The sequence below is a fragment of the Ochotona princeps genome, chromosome 13 (genome assembly GCF_030435755.1).
Source record: "Ochotona princeps isolate mOchPri1 chromosome 13, mOchPri1.hap1, whole genome shotgun sequence".
Lineage (NCBI taxonomy): Eukaryota > Metazoa > Chordata > Mammalia > Lagomorpha > Ochotonidae > Ochotona > Ochotona princeps.
The window spans coordinates 6,814,675-6,842,289 of record NC_080844.1 but is presented as its reverse complement, the minus strand read 5'-3'; the positions used below and the strand labels follow the sequence as shown (position 1 = coordinate 6,842,289).

The 27,615-nt window shown below is 51.2% G+C and overlaps 1 protein-coding gene across 1 annotated transcript in view; it reads right to left on the bottom strand.

Annotated features, from left to right (window-relative positions):
- The window catches only part of VSTM4 (V-set and transmembrane domain containing 4), an 82,618-nt gene that overhangs the window by 17,755 nt on the left and 37,248 nt on the right, over positions 1-27,615 (bottom strand). The window contains exons 4-6 of the mRNA XM_058671908.1: positions 24,146-24,253; positions 14,635-14,668; positions 554-660 (exon numbers count right to left, since the gene is read on the bottom strand). Coding sequence (XP_058527891.1) covers positions 554-660; positions 14,635-14,668; positions 24,146-24,253 — 249 coding nt within the window. The remainder of the gene's footprint in view (positions 1-553; positions 661-14,634; positions 14,669-24,145; positions 24,254-27,615) is intronic.

Here is a 27,615-nt window from a genome sequence, read left to right as displayed (position 1 = left end):
CAGATTTGTTGTGGTATATATCGGTATATATCCTACATGGACCAGGGATTTGGGGACCTGTGTATCTATGGGCACTGGTGGTCCCTCTAAGACTTGTATGCCTCTCTCTGCACCCCCAAAGTACTCTTCGTCCCTGCCTGCATTGCTCTAAATCATAACCAAATCACAGACTAACTCACCTTACTCCCTCAAACCAACATGCATTGCATCGCCATTCCCGTTGACACCATTAAAGAAATCAGAGTGTCTCTCACCCCGGGCTAGACCTCTAAGGTACTGACATGCCCCTGCCCCACCTCACCAGGCATGCAGCAACAGGTTCAAGGGGGAAATAGAACGTGGAATCCTCCAGGCATTCTCATCCATCCTTCCTGCTGAAGCTGTGCTGGGCCCAGGGCACCAACCACACCCCATCCCATCTAAGGAGACGGGGTCCAGCAGCAGCGGTGTCCTCAATGCATCATTGTGTTCCCCACAGCCTCGGTGAATGCCCAGCCCACCCCCCGCCTTGCCCGATGGTTTCCAAGTGGGCACCTGCACAGCCGCCTCCTACCTTTGGCAGGGACTGCAGGTGGAACCTCGGCCTTCTCCTTGCGCCTCTTGCCCTTCTTGGGCTGCAGTGGAGCCAAGCTGGTTACACTGGTGACCGTCTCCCCCGAGCTGGGAAAGAAAAGGTTCCCAGTGAAGCCGAAAACAGGTTTGTTGCTAGAAGCCCAGAGAATCAGATCCATAGACTTCCAGCATTCCTGAGTGTCCGTGGACAGAAGGGCTGTCTTGCAGATCTCCGCGAGTCCTTAAGTCTGGTACTGCCCTTCGGCCAAACACAGTGAGGTGGGCTAGATGTACAGTGGGCTGCCTTCAAGTTCAATATCACCTGGGAAGACCCAGGCCTGGCTTGTTAAGTTGCTTAGGGATGAATGAGTGGATGGCAGATACCTGACTTGTTTGTGTCTCAGTAGAACACTGAAAATACCACAGAGATTCCTTGCCCATGATGTTTATACTCCATAAACCCTCCCCCTCCACACACACATAAATAAAGCACCTGCTGAGCTCCCCTGGAAAGTGCCAGAATCCCCGACTGCTGGGGCAACCCATATGGAAGCCCTTTACAAAATGTCTGTTTCCTGGTATATGTTCCAGCTGAGCAGGTGTGGTTAGCAAGAGGAGTCTTCTGACAGCCTACAAGACTACGGAGCCAGCTGCGGGCAAACGCAGTAAACAGGCAACTTCACCCACTAAGGAAGGTCATGGCCAGGCAAACACACACCAGAGTTCCTCATAGCCTAACTGCATTTCCAAGCACTCTTTACCCAGAAGTGTTGCCAGCTTGCAGGCAAAACTCTCCCCATGGAAAATGATCCAGCAGCAGCTATCAACAATTATAGAGCTTAGTGGTTAAGATGTCCACATTCCAGGTCTGGCATGGTAGCCCAGTGACTAAAAGTCCTTGCCTTGCATGCGCCAGGATCCCATATGAGCGCCAGTTCTCATCCCGGTGGCTCTGCTTCCCATCCAGCTCCCTGCTTGTAGCCTGGGAAAGCAGTCAAGGATGGCCCAAAGCCTTGGGACCCTGCACCCACATGGGAGAACCGGAAAAGGCTCCTAGCTCTTGGTTTCAGATTGGCTCAACTCCAGCCATTGCGGCCACTTAAGGAGTGACTCATCAGATGGAAGCTCTTCCTCTCTGTCTCTTCTCCTCTTCGTATATCTGACTTTCCAATAAAAATAAACAAATCTTTAAAAAAAAAAGATGCCCACATCCCATAGAGGAGGGAGTTTTTAATCCCGCTCCAACACCTGATTCCAGCTTCCTGCTAAGGCAGACCCTGAGAGGCAGCAGGAATGGCTCATGTCACAGGGTTCCTGCCGCCCGCATGGGGGGCCTGGGATGCTCACCCAGCTCCCAGCTCAGCCTAGTCCTGCCTCTGTTGTTGTGGGCACTTAGGAAGTGAGCCAGCAGATGGTGCTCTCTCCCAGTCTCCCTTCTGGGTCCCTTGCTCTCTCAGCCTTCCCAAATCACTAAGATGGAGCCCAGCGATCTCTGCTGGAAATCCATCCTGCATGAATAGGAGATGTTGCAGCTGTGAGATGAGGCATCACCTACGGGTCACAAGAACGCACTGGGACAATCCTGCTGTCCATCCCAGGGCACTGCGTGAGCGGGCACTGCAGGGAGCCCACATGTGGGAGCTTCTGTTTCAGAAAAGACAAGAAGTGAGAGACTTAAAGGTTCCTAAACATGGAATTAAATGATATGGTTACCTGAGTGCTGACAATTGTTTTTTTTTTTTTAATTGATGCAATCAATGTTTTCCTCCCGATAAAATGCATTTTCTTGGGCTTTTGGAAGGCCCCTCATATATGCCTGGATTTCAGTTTCTTCTCTTTAAAAATAAATTGCTTGGAATCCCAGTACCTATAAAACCGTGTCACATAATGCAGTGTAATTAATAATAATAATAAAATAATAAATTGCTATTTTTAATTCTACTTTCCACAATTTTCTGAAGTGTTCTGCTACGTCCTGAAAGAAAGATTACAATTAGCTTAGTATTAGTGCTAGTGTATACTAAGGCTTGTTGCCAGATGCTGAAATAAACCCTTGAAATAGTGATAAGAATTTTTAAACATTGGGGCTGGTGTTGTGGCACAGTGAGCTAAGTTTCCGCCTGCAATGGCAGCATCCTATGTGAGAGCTGCTTCAAGCACTGGCTGCTCTGCTTCCAGTTCGGCTCCCTGCTAACATGCCTGGGAAGATAGCAGTAGGTGGCTCGCGCACGTGGGTCCCTGCCACCCATGGATAGAAGCGGAATGGAATTCCTGGCTCCTGGCTTCAGACCAGCCGAGCCCTAGCCATTGTGGTCATTTGAGGAGCAAAGCAGCAAATGGGTGATCTCTCTCTCTCTCTCCCTTTCAAATGAGTAAATAAGTCTTTTTAAAATTTATTTTTGTTTGAAAAGCAGATTTTCAGAGAGACACTGAGAGATCTTCCATCTGTTAGCTCACTCCCTAAAGCGGCTGCAATGGCCAGAGCTGGGCTGATCCGAAACCAGGAGCCAGGAGCTTCTCCCTGGGTCTCTCACACAGTTGCAGGGGCCCGAGCACTTGGGTCATCGTCCACTGCTTTTTCAGGCACATCAGCAAGGAGACAGACGAAGTGGAGCAACCAGGACTTGACCTGGCACCCATATGGTTGAGACTTAACCTACTACACCTCAGCGCCGGCCTACAGTCTTTCTTCCTTTTTTTTTTTTTTTTTTTTTTTTTTTTTTTAGTGACTTAAAAATAAGATTTGGCATTGTGGCACAGCAAGTTAAGCTGCTGCTTGCAATGCTGGCATCCCACATCAGAGCGACAATTCCAAGTCCCGGCTCAACCACTTCTGCTCCAGCTCCCTCAGAACACGCCTGGGAAGACACCAGAAAGTGGCTTAACTGCTTGGGTCCCTGCCACCCAGGCAGGAGAAATGGTGTTCTCCCCACAGCACCTGAAACATGGAATTCCAGGTTCAACAGCTCAGGCCACTGAGCTGACCTGGGGAATTAAGCCAAGAATGGAAGCTTGAGAGAGAGAGAGAGAGAGTGCTCACTGTGCCTTTCAGATAAACAGACCTTCTAAAAATATCAAGTCCTACAAGATGGGGAGTGCTGGGAAACTAAACAGATGGAACCAAGACAGGAAAGAATGACTGCTGGATATGCTTGCAACTAAATGCAAATAAATGTATACATAACTTGAATCAGAGGCAAGCTATACTAACAATAGTGTTAGAGACTTAAAAAGACATATATAAACACTGACTCCCACAGTGCGGGAAAATGTCCCAGAATCCAGCCTTCACTGAGCTCCCCCAAAGAGCTGTGCACTTGATTGGGAACAGAACTCTCAGGCGATCACAGCTTCAGAGTTGGAGCGCTTGGCCAGTGGTGCCAGTTCACATAGAGCCAGAAGGAATGTGAGTTTGCAAAACGCTGACCACAAAGAGCAAACCAGATCAGAGGCTCCGGGCCACCTCAACAACCCAACCACATGGTACAGCCTTGCTCTGTAGTTTTTTCCAACTCTTGCACTGTTTGTTTTTCTGGCTTTTTTCCCCCCTGTTAAGAAATAATGCAGCTTCTTCGCATTTTAAAACACTACTTACAGGCTTGGAGAGGAAAGGAAGTACGTTTTTTACAACCAAAACACAAATGTGGGAAATGCTTTCCACATTCTTCTCTGCCTCTCCCTGTCTCTCTGGAACTCTGCTTTTCAAATAAATCGATAAATCTGTTCAAAGGAAAAAGAGAGAGAGAGAGAGAGGGAGTGATCTTTCATCTGCTAGTTCACTCACCAGGTAACCAGGTTGGGGAGTCAGGCTAAAGTTAGAAACCTGGAAATCCATCCAGGTCTCTCCCGTGGGTGCAGGGTTGGGTCATCCTCCACTGCTCTCCCAGGCACACCAGCAGGGAGCTGGACTGGATGGAAGTGGAACAGCCAGGACACAAATCGGTATCTATATAAGAAGCCGGCATTGTGGGGGACAGCTTACCCAACTACGGCACCAGCTCCTGGGATCCATCCTAAGAGATACGGGCATGGGTCAGAACCATGTAAAGGACCCATGCTCACCAGGAGAACATCGCTCAGCAGTGTCGCTGCCCACAAAAGCACCTGTGCCCTGCATTTCAGGGCTCTGTCTCCTAACTCTTGGTAACCATTCATCTTGCTGCTGTCTCCACAGTGTCGTGGCGTGGGAATCAGATTGCAGATGGCTTTGTCCACTTGGGACACGCAGTTCAAGGTTTCTCCCCGTCTTCTCATGGCTTGGTTGCTGTTCGCCTTCCAGTGCCTCCTGATTCGACTCCATTTTCTCCATCTGTCCTTCCACCTCCTCCAGGACACCTGGGTAGCTTCCCAGTTCAGGCAACTACGGGTACACATCTGCATGCCAGTTTGGGTGCAGATGGAAGTTTTCGACTCTTCCTTGCTTTGTAGACACTGTCATACTAGAGTCCAACTTCACATCCTTCTTTTGACTTCATCCGCATCTGTCATACTGTTCCATTCTTACACTATTCTGCTGAGAAGGGAAGCCTTCCTTTACCTAGGCATTTCCTAACATCTAAACATCTCAGGTCATTCCTAGTTTGATATGTACATAAAATTGCTAAAAATAGCTTTGTGCATTATGGTTTTTTCTTTTTTTTTTTTTCTTTTTTTTTAAGACCTGGTTATTTTACTTGAGAATCAGTTACAGACAGAGAAAGAAAGAGAGACAGAGAGATCTTCCATCTGCTGGTTCACTCCCCAAATGGCTTCAATGGAGCTGATCCAAAACCAGGAGCCAAGATCTTCTGCTGGGTCTCCCACTTGGATAAAGATACCCAAGCACTTGAGGCATTCTTCACTGCGTTCCCACTGTGCACCAGTGGGGAGCTTTAAATAGGAAGTGGGGCAGCCACAACTTGAACTTGAACATCCATATGGGATGCTGGTACTGCAGTTGGAGAATTGCGTGTTATGCCACCATGTAGGGGCTCCCCCTTTTCTTTACACAAATCTTTTTTTTTAAATCATGTGTTAGTTCCTCTATAAGATTACTCATTTTCCTTTTCATTTATTTATCTGAGAGGCAGAGAGAGAGACAGAGTGAGAGTAGGGCTGTTCATCCACTAGCTCACTCCGAGCCAATGCTTGCAATGGCCACCAGCCAGAAGCTGCAGCCAAACTTCCTCTGCAGGTGGCAGAAAATCAAGAACTTGAGCCAGCACTATGGTCTCCTGGGGTCCACGTTAACAGGAAGCTGGAGCCAGGAGTGGAGCTGGCAATCAGGGACTCTGATGCAGGATCTGGGTGTTCCGAGGTAGGGCTGGTCAGACACTAGTGCCTGCTGAAATACATTCATATTTTCCTGCCTAAGGCTGCCCCTGACCTTGGCCCACCTCCCAGACTGCACTCCCTCCCCTGCAGAATCAAATGCCATTTCCACTTCCACTTCCTCTGCCCCCACCCCCCCAGGATTCCATTCTTAAGCTCTTGGATGTAAACACGACGTTTTTGGAAGATCATGTCTGTGAATTCCTGCCATCTGGCCCAGGGCTGTTACTAAACTGGAGAAAAGATCCACTTTGTCATCACCCATTCTCCTTCCAAATCAGGAAGCTGCACTCAACTGCATTTAGTCCTAATTTGTGGGTCAACAATGAGGCCTCATGAAGACACTGAGTCACCATGATGGCATACGACAGAACCATTGCTCACCTAGAGTTCCCATTCTCCCCCTGAGCCAGCAGGGTCAGGGTATGATTAACTGAGAAGCAAAGTGACTCTCTGCTCCTGGGCTGGGTCTTGTCCTGATGCAATAATGAAGGTTGCTGGGGCCAAACGATTCAAGACAGAAAGCAAGCCCGGAAATGACGTCCCAAGGAGAGGTCTGCATGGTCGGGGATGAGCTCCACTGCTGGGGAGCAGGGCTATTTTTCTGGCTCTGAGAAGGGTGGGGCAGGATGGATAAGACTCCCGCCCAGACGCTTCCTCCAAGTGCAGCTGAATTGAGTGACTGGCAGGAGACTGCCCTAAAGCCTCTCCCACGCCAACTTAGGGGACTTCAGACAGACTGCTCAGCCTCCACCTTCCAATCCCTACAATGGAAGACCAACTCTTGCTGTCTCCTTCACCTGGCTATTACTATAAGGGTTTCATGAGAACCTGTGGCCTCAGTCGGGACATGAAATGGCTCAACAGCGACTGACTCTGGTCTCCAACAAATGCATGCAGAGTGGGCATTTCATGACACCATGCCAGCAGGATGCTGCTGCTTGGGGAATCTCACAGTGCCCATGTTTTAGCCCTGAAGGGACACTGGGATCAAAAGCTATTTCTGCCCAGGTTTGTACTGTATGTCTTCTCCTGCATGCCATCCCACAGCTACAGTACAGGTCAGATCCAGCAGCCAATGAGAAGAGAGAGGCCACACCCCCGGATACCAGGCCGAGCAGGCGAACTGGATCTTGTACAGCATTGAACGAATTGCTAGCGCCTGTGTCTTACAGAAACCAATGACCCACTGTCTCTGCTATGTGTATGTCTACCTTGTATGTCCTTCTCCCATACCAGGAAGAGCTTATATCAATCGCTCCTGCCATGTCCAGATAAGCAAAGAAAATCTCCAGGAGATCAAGGTGCCTCCCAAGTTCACCAGCTGCCTAGGGACACAGGATTTGATCCAGGTCGTCCTGTCTCGTGGCCTTGAAGTAAACAAGCACTCTGGACCCAATTGGAACAGTGGAGAAAAAGAAAACTGGGCCAGGATGTGGGTGAGCCAAGTAAGATTCACAATGGCTGCTGTCAGCATAAGCCACACCCCTTAGAAGGTGACGTGGACATCTCACTTGCATTTGAAAGCTGCGTTAAGTTCAGGTGCTGCAGCAGCTCTGACACCTGCCCTGGTGGGAGGAGGAGGGATCCCCACCTCCAAGTGCTGAGGTCCTTAGGGTACAGAACAGCTGTGGTCGATGCCCAAGGACAAGGCTTATCCTGGCTTGACAATGAGCAGTGGGGGTGGGCTGTTTTAGTAAATGGCCAATGCCATAAGCACTGGAATGCATGGAGGCTCCCCATGTGGCCATTCTGGGTCTCCCCCTCAGGGCTGGGGCCACTGGGAAATGGGAGAGAACAGGGAGACACACCACCTAAATGGAGCTGACTGCACCACGAAACGCCATTGTCATGGTAACCGGACCTGCACAACTCAATGTGGCATCCAAGCACGGTGCACCCCAGCAGTTAGAGCATCCTCATCCCTTCATCTAATGCCCTTTGGCTATTAAGAGGCCATCGCGATGCTGGCCTCTTTCTGGAACTGGCCGGCTATGGCTGCCCATGTGAGAGCTCGGGGACCTTCCTGATCCATGGACCAGGGCACTGCACAGCAGCCATTTCCTATTTTCTAGGCAGCCACTTCTTTTTTTGTTTGTTTTTGTTTTTAAAGATGTATTTATTTTTATTGCAAAGTCAGATATACAGAGAGAGGAGGAGAGACAGAGAGGAAGATCTTCCATCCGATGATTCACTCCCCAAGTGAGACGCAGCAGCCGGAGCTGCGCCGATCCGAAGCCGGGAACCAGGAACCTCTTCCGGGTCTCCCACTCAGGTGCAGGATCCCAAGGCTGTGGGCCGTCCTCGACTGCTTTCCCAGGCCACAAGCAGGGAGTTGGATGGGAAGTGGAGCTGCCAGGATTAGAACCGGCGGCCATATGGGGTTCCGTGGCGTTCAAGGCGAGGACTTTAGCCGCTAGGCCACGCCGCCGGGCCCCTAGGCAGCCACTTCTGAACGACACAGCCAAACACCGCCCTGAAGTCCGAGCAGCTGCACTCCGTGCTGGAACATGAGCTGCCCTTGAGCCCTGCTCCCGAAGCTGTCTGCTGCCTGCTCCAAAGGGACTCATTGTGCTCCAAACTGGGACAGCCGAGGGCAGCAAAGGTTTCTGTCAGATCAAAGCTCCCAGCTCACAAGGCCCTCAGCCAGTGGCACTGAGCAGCCGTGTTGGCTCTGGCCCCGTGGAACCCTTCCAGGCTTCCCATGCTCTGCTTTGAACGGTGCCACGTCGGTTGACCCATTTCGTTCCCAGCAACGTCTGTGTCCTTTCTCCCTGCTGTGTATCTCAGTTCTGACAAAAAGTAGGCCTGAAGAAGCAGCCCTCGGTTCCCCAACGCACCTTGATGGTCCAAGATCCCACACAGTACGCCTGACATCCCACAGCGCTAGACCCAGTATCAACAAGTGTAGGCTTGTAAAGGAAGAGTGTTGTTCACTGTGGTTAGGGTGGTAAGTCACTGTCACTTTAAAGTTTTATATATATGGATATTACCAAATATTAGACACGGCATGATGGCTCAGTGGCTTTGCCTTGCACAGGCTGGGATCCAATGTGTGTGTCTGGAGGCTCCACTTCCCATCCAGCTCTCTGCTTGTGCCCTGGGAAAGCAGTGGAGGATGACCCAAAGCCTTGGGACCCTGCACCTGCAGGGGAGACCCAGCATTTCTGCTCCTGGCTCCTGGCTTCAAAATGGCTCGGCTCTGGCTATTGTGGCCACTTAGGGAGTGAACCAGTAGATAGAATCTTTGTCTTTTCTTCTTCTGTGTAAATCTGCCTTTCCAATAATAAATAAATAAATATTTCAAAAATATATATTGGCAAATACAGGTAACCCTTCTCCAGGGCCAGCTGCCGTGGACAAAGGCTGAGAACTCAGGCAAGCAAGAAAAATTTCCCGACACTGCACCCTAGGCTTTGCTCCAGGGCTTTCCCGGCTGCTGACAGCCACAAGGCAATGAGGCCACATGCCAGGGGTCTCTGGGTGCACTCAGTGACCTCCTGCAAACGACTCTATGAGCCACGCATGACAAGCATGCAGGATTGTGTGTGTCACGGACATTCCCCGTCATGGTCCTGTTTGTATTCTCCCCGTTGTTACTGCCATGGCGTCTCCACTCTGAAGCCTTGACTCAGGAGCAAGGCTAGGTGAGCCACGGCAGGTGCACCTGACCCCTTTGGGGGCTCCCCAGGGCTGAATCTGCTGCTTCTCCCCTGTGCTCTATGTGCCTGCATATTTTGAACAGCATCAAAATAAAACCTGTTCCTTGGTCCTAGCACAAGGGTTCAGTGGCTAAAACCTCACTTCGCAGGCATTAGGATCCCTATTTGGGTGTCAGTTTATGTCCCAGCTGCTCCACTTCCAGTCCAGCCCCTGCTTGTGGCCCAAGAGAGCAGTACAGTCCAAGGTTTAGGGCCTCTGCACCCACGTGGGAGACCTGAAAGAAGCTCCTGGCTTCAGATTGACTCTAGCCATTGCAGCCATTTGGGGAGTGAGCCAGTGGATGGAAGATCTTTCACTCTGTCTCTCCTTTATCTCCTTCTCTCTGTAAATCTGCCTTTCCTATACACATAAATAAATCTTAAGAGAGAGAAAAAAAAAAGCTGCTCCTTTGCCATTTCTTTGCCCAGGCATCTGTCATCCACAGCCTCTCCATGATCTTTGATAATAAAGTTTGCTTGGGTCAACGAAGCAGTTTATTGTCAGAATCCCATTCAGGACCAGTCTGCAGTTGCTGATGGGGGAATCTTGGCTTTGAAAAGTCCACCCCTGATCTGAGTGCTCCGTCCAGGTTGAACACTAACAGGGAGAGCAGAGTTTCCTGATTAAGAAGGACAATGAACCCACCTGGAAGCTGTAGATGAATGCATGCGAGACCCTTAGGCAAAGGGAGCCAACAGGTACAGAGGATACATCCCTACTCACAGAGGGCAGGAAGTCAAGGCCATGCACTGTAGCAAGTCCTGCAGGTGCGCCCACCAAGTCCCTTCCTGGGCAAGGCCACCCGAACCGCTTTCCCTGTTATCTGGAATCCAAAGGTTCAAACATGATGGCAGATGGGCCATTTATCTACGAGCTGACAGTTTTATCCATGTCCTTCCTCGGAGGAGACGGATTGGTCTTGCAGGGTTTTTATGAGGGTTAGGAGTTAAGTCCCATAAAATGTGAGCTGTACCAGGACGCAGCCTGCGGTGAGCAATGAGGAGGAACTGGTCCACGCCTGCTGCCATCTCACTGCATCCTGGCAGTGATCCTGGGGGATACAGGAACAGAAGGGAATTCTGTGGGGGGTGAAACATCCACAGGGAGGTTGAGGGCCTGGCCCAAGGTCACAAAGCTGCCAGGCAGTCCTGCTCCATGGACACCATAGCTGTCCAGGTCCAGCAGGAAGGCTCTTTATGTGCTTCTGGGCACAGTCCATTCCACAGGTCTGTCCTGCCCACTTTACCCATGCCTGGAGGGTTGCAGAAGCAAGACCCCAAGTGTGAATACTGGGACGGGCTGGGGATGCGACTGGTAGGAGTGATGGTCAAGGGTGCAGGAGGGTAGCTGCTTGCTTGTGGGAGTATGGACCGATAAGGGGACATACAAGATGCATATTGGCTAAAAACAAGCAAACAACAGCAAATGCCTGGGGCCCAGCACTACTTGTTCAGAGCTTCTGGGTCCTTCTGGAGGCAAGTCCTCCTGCCCCAAGCTCTGGCAGAGTCCCAGTGTTAACTCCTTGCAGATGCTGATCACACCAAATCAAAAGTCACAGCAAAGTCAACTCCATGATGTGGATTTGGATTTTTCAAACCAGTGCATCTGATGAGAGGCCTCTGTGCTTTACAAAGTCAAGTAGGTGCAATGTCACAGTAGCCACCTCCAGAATCTGTGACTGTCCCCTTCCTAATGCTCCTTCCATTACCCAGACTTTCTGTAGCATCTGTTCCTTGTTCAATTGTTGAATGCCAATGCCTTGAGCAGTTGCAGTCAAAATTGAACTTCCTGGCAGATGCATAACCCTGGAGTCAGGAGGCCTGGATTGCAGCATCAATCACAGGTAAGCGGACCTCATTACATCACCACACTCTGCCGAACAGGGTTAATGACAACCCCTCCTCAAAGGGTTGGGAGCGGGGCAGTGTTGTGAGGGATGAAGACAATGGCATGTAGCCCAGGCTTAGTCCTGGGCTTAGAATGCAGCAGGTAAGTGAAGCCTGGTTCTTTTTATCAATAGAACAATGGCTACTCTTGGTGTCAGACCTTCTCTGGCCTTCCTACTGCACCTGCACAGCCTCTCCTCCTCCAGCCCAATGGGCTATGTTCTCTCCAGCCCTGCCCTGCTCCATTCACCTGCGCCCTCCAGCTCCTCCTTCACACAGTACCCCGCGGGGGCTTTCCTTATCACCCACAGAGCCCTGGGTTGGAGTCAGGAGTGTCCTCTTGGTGCCAGTGACAGCTGGGTAGGTGTCCAGAGCCTGGGAGCTGCCACCGTTGTACTTCTGTGGGTCTCCCACGAGATGGGGACCTCAAGGGCACAGGCCGTGTGACAGTTTATCTTTGCTCCATGGGCCTCACAATAGCCCAGGATAGAAGGGCTCTTGCCTGAGTACTGATGGTATCATGGCAGCAACACATGCAGGGAGCTCACTTCTTGCAGGGCCAAAGCACTTTGAACAGACTGACTCACTGATCTCCCCACCGGCGCTATGTGCTAGGACTACTGCTGTTTTCATTTCTCAGAGGTTGAAAGCCTGGCCAAGGACACACAGCCATCAGGGCGAGAGCCCAGACTGCAATCAATAGAGACCAGCTTTCACAAAAGCTCCTCTATGATTCAATGTTATAAAAATGAAGTCAGCAGTGCTCTGATCTGGAAGCACGCACCTTTAGAGTGTCGTTGAATCCAGATTTCTGCCTTCATCTGAGATCCTGGACAAATCACTTATAATTCTATCCCATGCGCTCCTTGACAAGGTACATTTTTAAATGTTTACAAAAGACTAAATGGTGTTCACACAAAGCTTACAAATGACAGTAAACCTGCTCCTGCTGTTTATCCAACGAAGAATCCTCGCAACGCTTCATGGGTGAGCAGGTGCATGCATCACAACCCACAGCCAGGTGCTGCAGGTGCTACAGGCATAGGTAACAGGGTGTCTACTCTAATTTCTTCTGCTGGCAGGGAGTGATCCTCCACCTGCTCATCTGCTCCCCAAATGGCTACAACAGCCAAAGCTGAGCTGATCTGAAACCAGGAGCATCTTCCTGGCTTCCCACACGGGCGCAAGATTCCAAGGCCTTGGGCCATCCTCCGCTGCTTTTCCAGGCTTACCTTGGAGCTGAATCGGAAGCAGAGCACCCAGGACGGGAACCAGTGCCCATGTGGGACGTTGGCACCAATGTGGAGGATTAGCCTGCTATATCACCATGCCAGCCCCCAACTATGCATTGTCTTACACCTGGTAGATGGATTGTATTTCCCATACCCTCATCTTCCCTCTTGTCACCCTGACCTGCACCTGAATTTATGGAGGAGGTATCCCAGGCCCCATCCGAAGGGATTTCATTTTTAAACTTGGTTTTCTGGGATTCAGGGCAGCCAACTACCACTTACCACTGGGGGCATATCCGGGGCTATTCTGCCTGGTGTGGAAGCATTTAAAATCTCTCGGACACCTGAGGTGTTCAATCAGACCCTGCTCCCTGCTCGAGGACATCTGTGTCCCCAGAACTGTTGGCTGTGGGAACGGAGCAGTTTCCTAATCCTGAAGGTCACAGCTGCCCCTCCCAGCAGTCAGAACTTCCGACTCCAGGGATAACACACGTGCGTGATGAGTCTGTGTGCCTTCCACTTGAACTTCCCTCAGCCAAGTCACAGAGTTCCCCAGAGCCTCCAGGCCCTGCCCTGGTCCTCAGACAGGGACCCTATCTCTGTGACCGCAATCCCAGCATGAGACCGCCTGCCAAGGGAGCCTCCCCAGCCCACGAGTTTCTGTTGCTGACAGCTGGCCAGGCCCAATGCTTTCTGCCTAGGAATATGGCCAGAGGACAGAGGAAGTGGTCAAAGGACAGAAAAGGACATTGGTCCTGATTATAATGTGACAGGCACAGGCAGAACTCCCCCTGGAGAAAGAGGCAGGGCACAAGCCAGGCTAAAGGCACAGGGTGAAGGCTAGAACTGCCCAGGTCACCAGGCAGGCACAGGGGCAAGGGATCAGGGCTGTCCCAAGTTGAGCAGCACAAGGATTGCACCCGAAAAATGAATGCCAAATTGGCCTGGTGTTCCCCACCTGGTTTACGGTCATGAAGCCTGGTCCCAGCCACGTCCTGGGATACAGAGTGAGCAGACAGGTTGTCCCAGCTGCTAACCTGTGGGTTCCTCAAAGGCAGGCTGCCCACAGGAAGAGCTATAATTCAGGCACCCCACCACCCCCACTGCTAGCACCTGGCACGGCTGGCAGAGAAGCGGAGGCAGCACTATTTGAATGGAATTCTGCAGCCACCCTTGATCTTGAGTATCCCAGGGTCACAAGAGACTAAATTCTAGTGCCCACTGGTCCTTGCTGTACCTGCACCAGCTCGAAATGCATGCAACTGGAAGAGAAGGCCCAGGAAGGGCAAAAAGTGAGGCTCAAGCCACCACCCCAACATAACCCACCCCACTGAGGCCAATGTACCCATCACAAACATGTAACTCGAGAGATCTGAGGACATTTATAGAGTCATGCACTCATCAAGGTAAGTTCAGAAATTTCTGTCATCCTCAAAACATTGCCTCTTGCCTGTCTAATTCCACTCCCACTCTCCGCCCCAGGCACTGGTCTTCTGTCTTGTTTCTACAAGTTGAGCTTCCCTGAGAATTCCATAAAAACGCAAGTACACACTGCATAAGTGACCGGCCCTGGCTGCGCCCCCTCGGCGTGCTCTGGAGGGTCATCCGTGCTGTGTCACATGTCCCACACCTGGCTCCACAGGATTACCACACAGTGACTGAAGGGGTTCAGATTCGCTGGGAACCCCTTCCTAGCAGGTAGTCAGCTTTGCAGGCACACACACAGCAGGCCTCCTCCAACATGCATGATGAGCTCTGTCCCTGGGGATACCAGAGAGCGGAATCCAAAAACACAGAGGTGGATGTGGAACATACATTTTTAAGGCTCATCTGTGGACTAACACACAGACCTTTAAGTGAAAATACACACTTCACCAATTTCTAAGTAATATCTAAAGAAACTTAGGAAGAGTTCCTGGTAAGAGAAAACAAAAGGAACAAAATATTCCTACCTGTTCTGAGGGCATTTCACCAAATAGTGTCTCCCTGCAAAGAGAACCAGAACAGCATTTGGTCAATTCATGCCCCTGGAGATCCAAGCACAGCAGCACCAGGGATCACGAAGGTGCCGAGGACCCAAGGGAGGTGTGAGCATGGGTGCCATGCCTCCCTAACTCAAATACTTGTGTTGTGTGTTCCTTCTTGTTCTCTGGGGGAGGCCATCAGAGCCATCGCCCAGACGCCCTGGGGATCTGCTGCAGTGTCAGCGCTCAGTCTAGACAGGCATGGAGCTGTAAGCCCTAGCCTTCCCAGTGGCAGGTGGTGTTAAGTCGGGTTCTGCTCCGTATATTCGTAGAGTCACAGAGTTTCTTAGCCCTGAGCTTGGCTTGGGATACAAAGTCCTCTCGGGGTCAGCTGGGACAACCTGGATCTGCTTAGGAGCTGCTCATTGTAAAATGGGGTTTGCAGGTTCTGGTTAAAGACAAGACCCCAAAGAGGCTCTTGTGGAGAGTCTTGGGGCAAGACCTGCCTCTTTATCAAGAAGGATGATTTGGTTTGGGTGTGAGACTCAGTGTCCCCCCACCAAAGCTCCTTAAGTGAGAAGAGGGTGCCACAGGCCCAGCTAGAGGTGCCTGGGGAGTCACTGGAATTGCACCCTCCAAAGCAGACTGTGGGAGCCCTGTCTAACCCTCTCTCCTTCTCTCTGTTCTGATTTGAACCACACCAGCTCATGCTGGCACACACTCCCTCCATTTGCCACCTTCACCAGAGGCAGGCCCAATGCGGAGGCCCAGGCTTAGACATGAACTCCCAAAGCTGTGAGATAAATAAACCCTTTCTCTTTGTAAAGCTAGCAGTCTCAGCAGTGAGACAAGGCTGACCACAACGGCCTCCTCGAGGGACACCCAATGACACTGAGCGGAAAGGAAAGAGAACGTCTAGACACTTGGTCCAACAAGTGTCCAACCTGAGCCCCGGAGATGAGTTCCGCCAGACCAGAAAGGAAGGTGACACAGTCCAGAGGGGTCCTGGAGGTGTGGTCCACTGGGGCCATGGGCACAGCCCTGGGGTGACCTGTAACACAGGTGACCAACCGATGCTGGTTCCAGGCTGTTCCGCAAAGAGGTGCTCTCAGTTTCAAAGGCCACTGGAGAGGTTTATTGGGTTCAGTCTGCTCTGAATCCTACACTCAGGCCATTTCCTGAGCTTCTACTGCCTACTCCGTCATTTACAGAAGCACCGATAGGAGAAACAACCATGGTCAGCGCCTAGTGAACGCTTCCTATGGGCCCCTGGCGCTGCTCTGAGTGACGAGTATAAGGGTTGGTGGTCTTCCGTCTGGGTTCTGCAGACCTCTGGGTACTCAGAGAGCGCTGTCAGTGTCAGCCAATGCGTTGAGAACCCAGCACTTGGGCCCAGCGACGTGGCGTAGCGGCGAAAGTCCTCGCCTTGAACGCGCCGGGATCCCATATGGCCGCCGGTTCTAATCCCGGCAGCTCCACTTCCCATCCAGCTCCCTGCTTGTGGCCTGGGAAAGCAGGAGAGAACGGCCCAAAGCTTTGGGACCCTGCACCTACATGGGAGACCTGGAAGAGGTTCCTGGTTCCCGGCTTCGGATCCAGCGCAGCACCGGCCATTGCGCTCACTTGGGGAGTGAATCATCGGATGGAAGATCTTCCTCTCTGTCTCTCTTCCTCTCTCTGTATATCTGACTTTGTAATAAAAATAAACAAATCTTTAAAAAAAAAAAAAAAAGGTAGAAAAGAGAACCTAGCGCTTGTTCATCCTCAGCCTACGTCTCTTCTCTCCCAAGATCCCACTTTTTTGGAACAGGCCTCTGGTGTGGCTGTTTTCCTGGCACTCCTGACTTTTACCATTTCCCCCCCACTTTGCATTTGTAAAAATCAAGGCAAACCTCTCAACCCTGGATAGTCACATCTCCTGCAGGGGCGGGGTGGGGGCGGTTCCCACATTTCACTTCTCAGAGGGACTAAAAGCATGAAGACCAGCAGGAGCCCTTTGTCACCACGAATCCTGCTGTGACTTCTGACAGAACATTCAGAAGCAACTGAAACAAAAAGCGTTGATTTTTTTCCTGTTGAAGGAGGTATTTGGGTCTGGCGTCCATGAACAAAACAGGAATAGAATTGAGGGTAAATTATATCTGTAAGTAAATGCAGGCAAGGGAACCTAAAGAAAAAATTAAAATCCATTCCAATTAAAGTACATTTCAATAACATTTTATTCCTGATTATTAATTATTTATCTGTATCTGCGATATCTTTATTTCACTTTGATTAATCTTATACTCATTTTCAAAGGATCACTAATTGTGCAAGAGTGATAATTTAATCTAGAAAGGTGTGTTAACACCTAGAGATTTGTGGAAGAAGGTAATGCAAAAATTATTAACTTAAATCTGTATACACTTATTTTACAGAGAAGTGTAATATAATAATCAATAAGGAACTTTCAAATGTACTAAAAAGGGAATAAAATTCTGCAGAGAAAGTGAACTGAAGATAGAGGTTCCGGGAGAACACAGAACAGCATAGGATTTCTAACACTAACACTTATTTGTAGGGTCTGTGGTTTCATCACTCATCAAGTTGTTTGGTTTTTGTTTATAGATTTCATCCTTTATTTGAAAGGCAGAGTACCGGGGGAGAGAGAGAGATTTGTCTCAGCTGGGTCCCTTCCCAAATGGCCACCCAGGCCAGGGTTAATGCAGGCCAATGCTCGGATTGGCGGTGAAGGGCCATCTTCCACTGCTTTCCCACGAATACTAACAGGAAGCTGGGTCAGAGATCGAGTAGCTGGGACTCGTAGGCGGCAACTGAACCCAGTGCGCCGCAACACCAGCACCACTCACGAAAGCTTTAAAGAATAATTAAGGTCAAGACACTTTGAGGTAAAACAGAGACCGATATTAAGATATCAAAATGGAAAGCTCTGAAAACTGATATTTGGATGGGGGAAAGTTCAGTGGTTAATAACAACCACCAAAAAACCTAATCAAGAACGCACAGTTTTTAATTTGGGGCAAGTGTGCAAGCCAAGATGTTTCAGTCCCACCATAACTTTGCACTCTCATCTCCCCAATAACCTTGTCACACCTCCGACCTTGTGACTTGTGTCCCCTCCCCAGTCCCTTAGGACCACATCCCAGCCCCCAGAGCCTTAAAATGAGACTGCATTTGGAGTAAGGGCTTTTTATTAGCAGGTGGAATGCAGCCACTAGGGCAGTCCTAATCCCACGTGCCAGTGTCCTTTATAAGAGGAAATTGGGGCAGACACACCTGCAGAGGTTCAACCATGGGGAACACAGGAAAAAAACAGCACCTGCAAGGTCAAGGTCAGAATCCGCCCAAGAAACCAACCCTCGACCTTGGACCTGGCGCCTCTGTTGCCTGGCTCCTCTGTTGTTCCTGTGGCCCGTTGTTGTGATGTGTCTATATGGCAACCCTAGCAACTAACCATAGGGAGCCCCAAGCCCAGGGACTCCAGAGCCCCCTGGCAAAACTCACACGGCAGCTGGGCAGCTGGCATTCTAGCTCCTGCAGGTGGAGAAACCAAGTCCCACAGGGTAAAGGGTCATGCCTCTGTGTCACGCTGGAGCCTTGAAAAGCTGGAGCCAGGAGCTGACGTATGCTAGGGAATATGTGGTCCAGACAATGAGGGGCAGGAGGGACATGCGAAGGGGCTTCCCATGGCAGAGCAAAGCCCAGACAGGATAGGCAGTCTATCAGAAGACGCCCTGCTGCCCGCGCCTGCCCACGGCCCTGAAGTCATAGCCTGATATGCGCAGGGACAGCCTGCAAGACCCTGAGCCACCTTGGCAGGGCAAGAACCCAGGCCTCCAGGCTCTGGGAAATAAACCAGAGATGGCATCCTCCACACCCAGAAGCCAAGCACACCAGCATGCATTCATTCAGGAGCCTGCAGCAGACGTGGGAGGCAGCCCGAGGAAAGCACCAAGCGAGAAAGGAAACCAAGTAAGGTGGTGACTGGAGCCAGCCCCTCCAGCACCAGCACCTTGCACCTGAATGTGTGGGTTTCCCACAAGGCAGCCACGTCTGTCAGGGAACATTTGCACGGACAGTGGAACATGGAAGACTCTCAAAGGAAGGTCCATCTTCCTCACCTCTCCTGGTAGGACGATGCAAGGCCTGTGCCACTCCTGCCCTTTTTCCTCTCAGCCCTCAGTCCCCAGCCAAGCTCCTAGAGATGTGGCAGGCCGTGTTCCTCCTTCCAGACATGGCCGGTCACCACTGCCACACATCGAATTGGGCAATTCGGGGTGGCAATCGCTATGCACCTCCATCTCCCATGCCTGGGGCTGCAGGACCTCCAAGGCATTCCAACCTTGACCCGATCCTGACCCCCCCATGCCTTGCACAGCTTCGTGGCTGGACCTGGCAATGCTGCTGCAAATGCGGCGCCTTCTGCACTCATGGCAAGGACATTGGCTGTCCCAGCACTGGGTGTGCATGTTGCCAGCCTGGAGCATTTGCAGAACAAACGGGTCACTTGCTCTCGTTGCCTCCTGGGGCCACAGCATGGCCAGAGGCCCTGCACCCCCTTCCCAGCCAGCCCTTTCCTACACACAGCCCAATGCTCTCCCCTACTCGAGGCTCCCCTACTCGAAGCTCTGCCAGCCAAGGCTGTTACCAGGAGGGGTCTCCTACTCAAAGTGCCCAGGCAAGAGACTGAGCAGAAAAACCAAGTCTCCTTCTTGTTCCCTTGGCACCAAGAGCCACCGGATGGCCTCATTCACCTGGCCAAGAGCCCGGAATGTGGAGCTGCCTGTCTGTTGTCCCACACTGTCTGCAAAGCCCAAGGTCACCATCAAGCCCTTGGGATGTGATGGGTCCAAAAAGACAATGGTTAAAAGAAGCAATTCAGGCTGGCGTGATGGCTCAACTGGCTAATCCTCCCATTGCAACCGCTGGCAACCTATATTGGTGTGGTCTGTGTTCTGGCTGCCCCACTTCCAATCCAGCTCCCTGTTCATGGCCTGGGAAAGCAGTCAAGAATGGCCCAAAGCCTTGGGATCCTGCACCCATGTTGGAGACCCGGCAGAAACTCCTTATTTCTGGCTTCAGATTAGCTTGGCTCTGGCTGTTGCGGCCAGCTTGGGGAACGAACCAACAGATGGAAGATCTTTCTGCCTCTCCTGCTTTCTGCAAATCTGCCTTTCCAATAAAAATAAATAAATCTTAAAATAAAAAATAAGTGGCAACTCACACCAGACTTCCAAGCCTTAATCCAAGAAAGGGAGTGGCATGGTATGGCATGTATCTCATTCACAATCTTTTAAAGATTTATGTATTTATTTACTTTTTTAAGAGTCAGAGAAGCAGAGAGAAAGAGAGAGAGAGAAAGTCAGAGAGAGGAATCTTCCAACTGCTGTTTCACTCCCAGAACTCCCAGAAGCCAGAGGCCTCAACAGGGTCTCCCATGTGGGTGGTTGGAGCCCAAGCACTTAGACCACTTGCTTGTTGCTTTCCAGCCCATGAGCAAGGAGCTGGATTGGAAGTGGAGCATCTGGGACATGAGCCCAACACCCATATGGGATTCCTGCATCACAGACAGTGGCTTAACCTGATGCGCCACAATGGGGATGATGAGCCTAATCCTTGGGTCCCTGCCACCCACATGGAAGAGTCAGATGAAGTTCTGGGTTTGCGGCTTCCGCTTGTCCCAGGCTTGGATGCTGCAGGCATCTGGGGAGTGAGTCAGAGGATGGAAAAGTCTCTCCCTGCCTGTCACTCTGGCTTTCAAATAAACACAAATATTTGAAGGAAAGACTGTCACTTAAAAGCTCAGATGAAGAGCCTGGGCGAGTGCTAGAGCCACCACACAGCTGCAAGTCTGGAGTACACTGCTAAGAGGCCAACTGTGTGTGAGGAGGTCCTAGGAGAGCCCTGTGCCCAGGCCTGATTCAGGTTGGAAGGGCCCGGGACAGGGTCTGACACACAGCAAGGACACAGAGAACATCTTTCACGTGGCCAGTCACACATGGACACCATTAACTCAAGCTCACATGAGCATGGAGCAGCCCTGGCCGGGGAAGGCAGAGCTACAGAAAGCCGGGGACAGCAGTGGCTGGCCAGCGGCTGTCTGGCTTCCTGGGTCCACTCTGGGCCTATACAGGGTCACTTGCTGCTGCCAGGCACAGACCAGCAGGCTCTGGGCTCACTGCTGGCTGTGAGTGTGAGCAGGATGGTGGGGTACAGCCGGCTTCCCCATGTGTGGCCAGGATACACAGGGCCCAACAAGCACGCATACACCTGCACAGGAAACCTAAAAACCATGGCAGCAGGAGACTGTTAAAGCCCAGGCTCCCTTCCAGGCATGCAAACACAATTCTTTCGCATCACCTCTTTAAATCCAGATGATATCAGTTTGTTAGAGTGCAATGCATTGAGTGCAGGGATAATGCTGTATGTGAGTCAGGAGGGTGTTGGTATTTAGATATTTCTTTATAATCTCATTGCAAAGGAGAAAAGGGCGCAGGGAAAAAGCACTTATCACTCAATTCACTCTCCAGATGCCTGCCAACCGCTTGCTAAAGCCATGCTAGGCCAAAACCAGGAACCAGAAACTCAGTCCGGGTCTCCTGCGTGGGTGTCAAGGACCCAAGCACTTGAGCCATCACCTGCTGCTTCCTAGCAGGGCGCACATTCCAGGGAGCTGGGTTTATGGCTCTTCACACACACACTCCCATCTTCAGCCTAGATTTCAACATCTATCTCAGAGGCTCTATGGAGTCCAGACACCCCAGCAAGGGGTGAAACTCTCACGTCTGTTCATGTCATCAATTGTTTTCATGTTATTTCTCGCACCAAACCTGTTAGTGTTCAAGGGATTTGGTGGGTGCAAATCTTATCTATGGGTTGTTTTGCAGAGCGCAGCAGTTCTAACAATCTTTTCAAACTCTGCGGCCCCTCTGAGGCTGGGCCATTCCAGAGGTGACCACTCAGCAGCAACCGGGGCATCACCAAGAGCTGGTTGGAGGAGACATCAAGCTCTCAGCCATGGCCCAGATGGTCTGCAATCAAGTCTGCCTTGGAGTAGGTTCACAGTCCTCTGTGCTTGGGACCCATTGCACAGGTTGGCTTGGAGCAGGTGCCCAGTGAACAGTCTGTCCTGAAGGCGTGGGTCGTGGCAATGCTGTGGTTCAGCGGGCGAGCAGACACTCCACTCCACTCATACACACAGTCCTCTATCCTTGGCCTTCACAGCATAGGCTGGCTGGCTCCCTGGGCTTCATCAGACAGAACTTGCCCGCTAGGGATTATGAGACCTGCCCATGGTAACCCAAGCCCGGGCGCCTGTAACTGTCAGAGCTGGGCAGAGCTGTTCCACAAATGCCTCGGGATGGAAAAGGGAATTGGCTGTGGCAAGCCTGGCCTCCAGGGGGCTGAGACCATGGGCTACTTGGGATTGGATGGGGCCCAGCCTGCCCACACTGCCTCCCACCAGTCCCAGCTTGGGACTTTAATCAAGGTCCCATCACATGTGTGCTCCATCACATAAGAGTCACATGAACTGTCAGCCTAAAATACTTGACACTGAATGGGGAGGAGAAGTAGTAAGCAAGTTATGCCCAATTGGGCCATTACAATTGCTCAGACGAATCTCTCAACAGCTGGAAGCTGTTGTGATGTCCGGAGCCCACAGCGGAGGGGGACCCAGCAGCTGGGAGCTCTTCTGATATCTCTGTGGGCCCCAGCCTATCCTTTCTGACCTTGTGTATTTTCCCTGACCTTGCCTTGGGCCTCATGGGGCCTTCAGTCCCCATCAGAACCTCTGCACTGGCCATGGGTCCAAGCAGCTCAGAAACTGCCTGCGTGGCTCCCAGGCAGAGTGCTGGGAGACAACCCCACGTGTCTACCATTTGCCGAGCATCCGCTGTGAGCCAAGCTCCAAGCCGAGTGACTCACCAGCACCGTCCAGGCCTTCCGCCGCATCCTCTCAGGGAACAAGCCGGCCTGGGCCTGCGCCATGCTCACGTGCAACAAGTCCGCAAAGCTCAGAGCGGAAGTCACAGGGGAGCCCTGGGGGCAGGCCCTCAGGAAGTGCTGATGAGCTCAGCAGATCCAGATGTGGCTGGCCGGAGACACACAGCACAGTTCAGGCTGCGGATCGGGACTTCGGCCCAACCTCCACTGCTAAGGAGCTGGGGCTGTTTTCAGCCTCCCCATCCCCTCTGCCCTTGTCTATGCTGTGTGGGCCCTGGCAGCTGCCCTTTGCACCTTCCGGTTCTCCTCTCTCCTGCTTCCGGTTGGCCACAACCTGTACTGAGCAGAATGCATGATCCCAGCTCCCTCCCCACCGCCTCCAGGGTTGTCCCTGCCTGAGTCTCTCCTCCAAGGGCCACATCCCACAGCTGCAGAGCTCTCCACGGTTCTTGAGGCCTGGGGTGGTGACAGCTTCCCATGGATTCCCCTCTCTGCTGCACCACCCCCACTTCTGCAGACAGCCCCCTGTGTAAGCAGAGTTCCCTGTTTGAGGTCCCCCACAAACCACGCTGCTGGAATTGAACACTTTCTCAGCGTTAGGACCTTGGGCCAACAGCAATAGTTACTCTGGCTAATTATAACCACATGTCATCCCCAGTGCGGGGACCCTAACTGCAGGCCGCAACGTGCTAAGGAGTTTGAACATCTCTGTTTCCTGTGTCTGAATCTTCCCAGCCACCCCAGCTAGGAGACATATACTGCCTCCCCCATGCCTTGGAGGAGGCCGGCTTTAGGCGAGGTCAATGAGGCCCAGAGGGCCGGTCAACAGCCAGTCAATGAGGGGGAGCAGCCATCAGAACTAGTGGGGCCGTGTGTTGGAGGGGGATCTGATTCCAGAGCCTGGATGTTACTAGTCAGATCACTTCCAGGAGGAACAGCACCCCCATTTGCTTGGGAACCTCTGCGCTTGTGAAAACAGGGCACTCAAGAGGAAGCAAGGAGCATATGAGAGATGAGATCAGAAGTACTATCACCCCCAAGAAAGCAAGCTCCAGGCGAGAAAGAGCTGGGGACAAGGGACACAGAGACATCGACAGGGGACAGAGAAGGACACCCAGGCTGGGCAGCTTTCTGGGGTCCACCGGGGCAGCAGGCGGACGTCACAGCACAGCACAAAGCTGTCCAAAGACAGGGGTGTCAAGCCCTGGCCTAAGCAGGAAAACCCTAGTTCAGAAGGGTCCAGTCCCACAGGGCACACCTAAATCAAGTCCAGGCTCAGGGGATGGCACAGTCTGGCCAGGGAGAGGGCAAGCTGAGGACACCTCTGAAACCAAGAAGGGAGGGATGTGGACAAAGGAGAAATTAAATGACAGCATGGTTTGTTCTAAGCAGCACGTGGCAGAAATACATCTTCCGCCTCACTGGGCCGGCAGGTCTCTGGGAAAGGATCTCTGACTCCCAGCCCAACCCAGTGGCCGCCACCCCTGCCCCACTCCCTGCCTCCACCGCAGCCAGGGTGCGCTCTGGGACCCACGTGACTCAGGTCCGTGCTTACCTCTGGATTTCCTCTTGCTGAACACAGACTGGCAGAGGATGACAAGGGTGAAGAGCAGGACACTGAGGATACCCACGCAGCACACGAGGACGGCGTACATGTAGAGATCTGGAAGGCAGGCACATGGCGGGAGGGAGCGTCACCACACAGCAGCCACAACTGGGGAACCCCAGCAGCCATGCCACCCAGCAGCGGGCAGGCGTTTGTCCTGGCTGTGAAGACGCCAGAGTCCCACACAACAGTATGTGGGTGCAGTTCTCAGCTCTGCTTCCAGCTAGTGCAGACCCCGCCTCAAGGTCTAGGGTACCCGCCACTCACAGCGGAGACTTGAGCTGTTTCTGACTGTCACTTCTAGCCCAAGTCCCCTACCCTCCTGACCACTGTGGGCATTTGGGGGAGGGGGTGAACTAACGCATCTCATTCTCTCTCTCTCTCTGTCTGAAAAAAAAAAAATGTTGCTAATAAATAGCTAAGTATCTCAATAATACAGCAATCAAGGTAATATGGCATTGGTAATAGGACACAGCTCCACAAACAGATACACACACACACATGCTCAACAGATTTCTTAGGACACCTTCTTCAATATAAAGCGGGACAGGGGCTGGCACCTGGCGCACCTGCTGAGACACCAAAGTGGGTGTCTTGCCTACATCGCATGACAGTGCTGTGGTGAAAGCTTCCGATCCATTCCTCTGGTGGCCCTGGGAGACACCAGGCATTTTTTCTGCTAACTGGGTTTCTGTCGCCCCTTGTAAGAGACCTAGATTAAGCTCCTGGCTCAGCCTTGGTCTGGTCCAGCCGTGACTGTTCCAAGCATTTGGGGAATGAAAATAGCAGATAGAACCCTAGCCCCTTGCCTTGCAAATAAATTTATCAATGAAAATTAAAAACAACTAAGTGGAGCTGAAGCAACCAGATTTCTACTGGCAAAAAATAAAATTAAACTTTGAAATAAATACGATATGAAAATCTACATGAAGTGAACCCTAAGTCTAAATGCAGAAAAAAAAATGCGAACTAGAAAATTTTTAGAAAAAAGATAAGAGAAAGATCTTTGGAATTTAAGATGAGGCAAAGATTTGTGAGACGGCTCCAGTCTCACCCTCCGTAGAGGTAAAATTTGGTAAATCTTAACATCATCTAAAACAAAACCATGGGACTGTTTGAAGAGAGTTGAAAGTTAAGCCATAGACCATGGAACAAAAGTTTGCAAACCACATATACAAAAAAAAAAAAAAAAACCACCAGTATGTCAATTACAGAGAACCTCCAAAATTCAGCATAAAAAATAAGCAAAATACACAAAGACATCACATCCAAGGGAGCACGGGAGTCAAGGGTCAACTTCCCTGGCCAGGAAAGAAACACGAAATTAAATCACGATGAAGTGCCCCGCACACCCACACACCTTTCAGAACGCTGAAAACAGAAAACTGTAGTAACACCAAATGCTGCCAAAAAGCAGAATCACCAGTGATTCAGCTAGGACTGAGGGGAAGGTCCCAGGCCACAGCCTCGAGGCACAACTGGCCGGCTGCTTCGGAGAAGACCTTGAACCTGAGATTGCGGTTCAACCGGCAGCTGCACTTTGGGGCTCTCGACCCAAAGAAACGGCCACACGTTTCATGCCCAAACACCCGGAGGTGGACAACGGCCTTATTCACGTTAGATCCACACTGAGAACAGCCCAAACATGCTTCAGTGGACGAACGGTTCCACTGAAGGAGAAAAGCAGGCTTGCCTGAAGGGCTCACTGAAAAACAGGCTTGAAGGTCATATAGGGGACAGCATGCAGGGTGGACATGGGGAGATGACTTTGCTCTGAGTCAAGAGGGACAGGCCAGTCCTGCTGGATGCTAAGATAAAATGTTGACTAGACAGAAAGTACCGGAACTGTGTCATAAAGTTTTGACAGCCCGAGGTTAACAGCTGAGTCTTCGCTCCTCTATCCCTCTGCTTGCTTGCTCCTGCACCCTATAAAAGCAGATGACAAGATAAATTTGGGGTTGTCATTGGTGAGAGCAGATGCCCTCCAGAGTGTTACAAGTACTGCAAGTGGGGCCCTGCATGGTAGCCTAGCAGTTAAAGTCCATGCCTTAAACACATTGGGATCCCATATGGGCGCCAGTTCTAATTCCGGCAGCCCCATTTCCCATCCAGTTTCCTGCTTGTGGCCTGGGAAAGCAGTCAAGGATGACCCAAAGCCTTGGAACCCTGCATGCACATGGGAGACCCAGAGGAGGCTCCGGGCTTCAGATTGGCTCAGCTCCAGCCATTGCAGTCTCTTGGGGAGTGAATCATCGGACGGAAGATCTTCCTCTCTGTCTCTGCTCCTCTGTGTATATCTGACTTTGCAATAAAAATAAATAAATCTTTAAAAAAAAGTATTACAGGTGACATGGAATCTCTGGTGGTCTTAGTTCCGTAACGAAACCAAGGCTACTGCCCTCCCACTGTGGAGGAGGACACTATGAAGACAGCAGGTCATAATCTGGGAGAATTTCCAGGGAATTAAGTACACTGAGTTGGCCAAAAGCATCCCAACCAGCTACCCACAGCACAATGTCATTTATGTGACACAGACAAAGCTGTGTAACAAGGAAGTCACAGAAATAGAGAGCAGAGGGGTAGGTGCCGGAAGCCGAGGTGGGAGAGCCACAGGGACTCCCGGGGGGACTGGCGTGCCTTGCATCTTGACCCTGACTGCCCCCACAATTCTGTGAGAACCTGTTGTTGAGGGGCAAAAAAAAAAAGCTCAAACCAATTCACTGGGTCTCTCTGTAACGATTTCCTAAAAGTGGATACTGATCTACCATAGTCACAGAGAGTTGTTCTGTCTCCTACGTATTTCTTCAATTTCCACCCATCTGGTCAGTAACAGGCCAGAAACGGAAAAGAGGCAGCCGGAATTATTTCCACGGCTCTGAAGCAAAACGCTGCAGTATCTGCACGGAGCCGATGACTCATCCGGGACAATTCTCTGTTGACTTAGCCTCTCTTCAGCCAACAGTCATTGATCATGAGTCAGGTGCAGTGTGTTCTTAAGTACAGGAAACATAAATGAGCACGCAGAGGGCTACTTCCAAGAACTAAGAGGGTTACATAGTAACTGCAAGGAGGGAACGCTGTCCCAACTTAGGAACACACAGGCAGTGGGAGACTCAGCCCAGTCTGGGGAGGTGAGCCGCAGCTTCCAAGAGCATTAAAACAGCACAGAAGACAACAGTGAGTGGAGAAAAAAAGAGAGAGAGAAAATATAAAAAAAAAAAACACCAACAAAACACCACTCCCAGCCATCCCATCTTCTTGTGATCATTTACGCTATAAGAGTTCTTTTTAAAAAAGGCTACGAACGGATTCCAAATGCTGCCAACCTGAATCTGAATTTTATCCCCTCTCCCCTTTGTACACAGGCATTATTGTTGTGGCTTGAGTGGGGTCAGTCCTTGCCACGCTCATCGTGACAT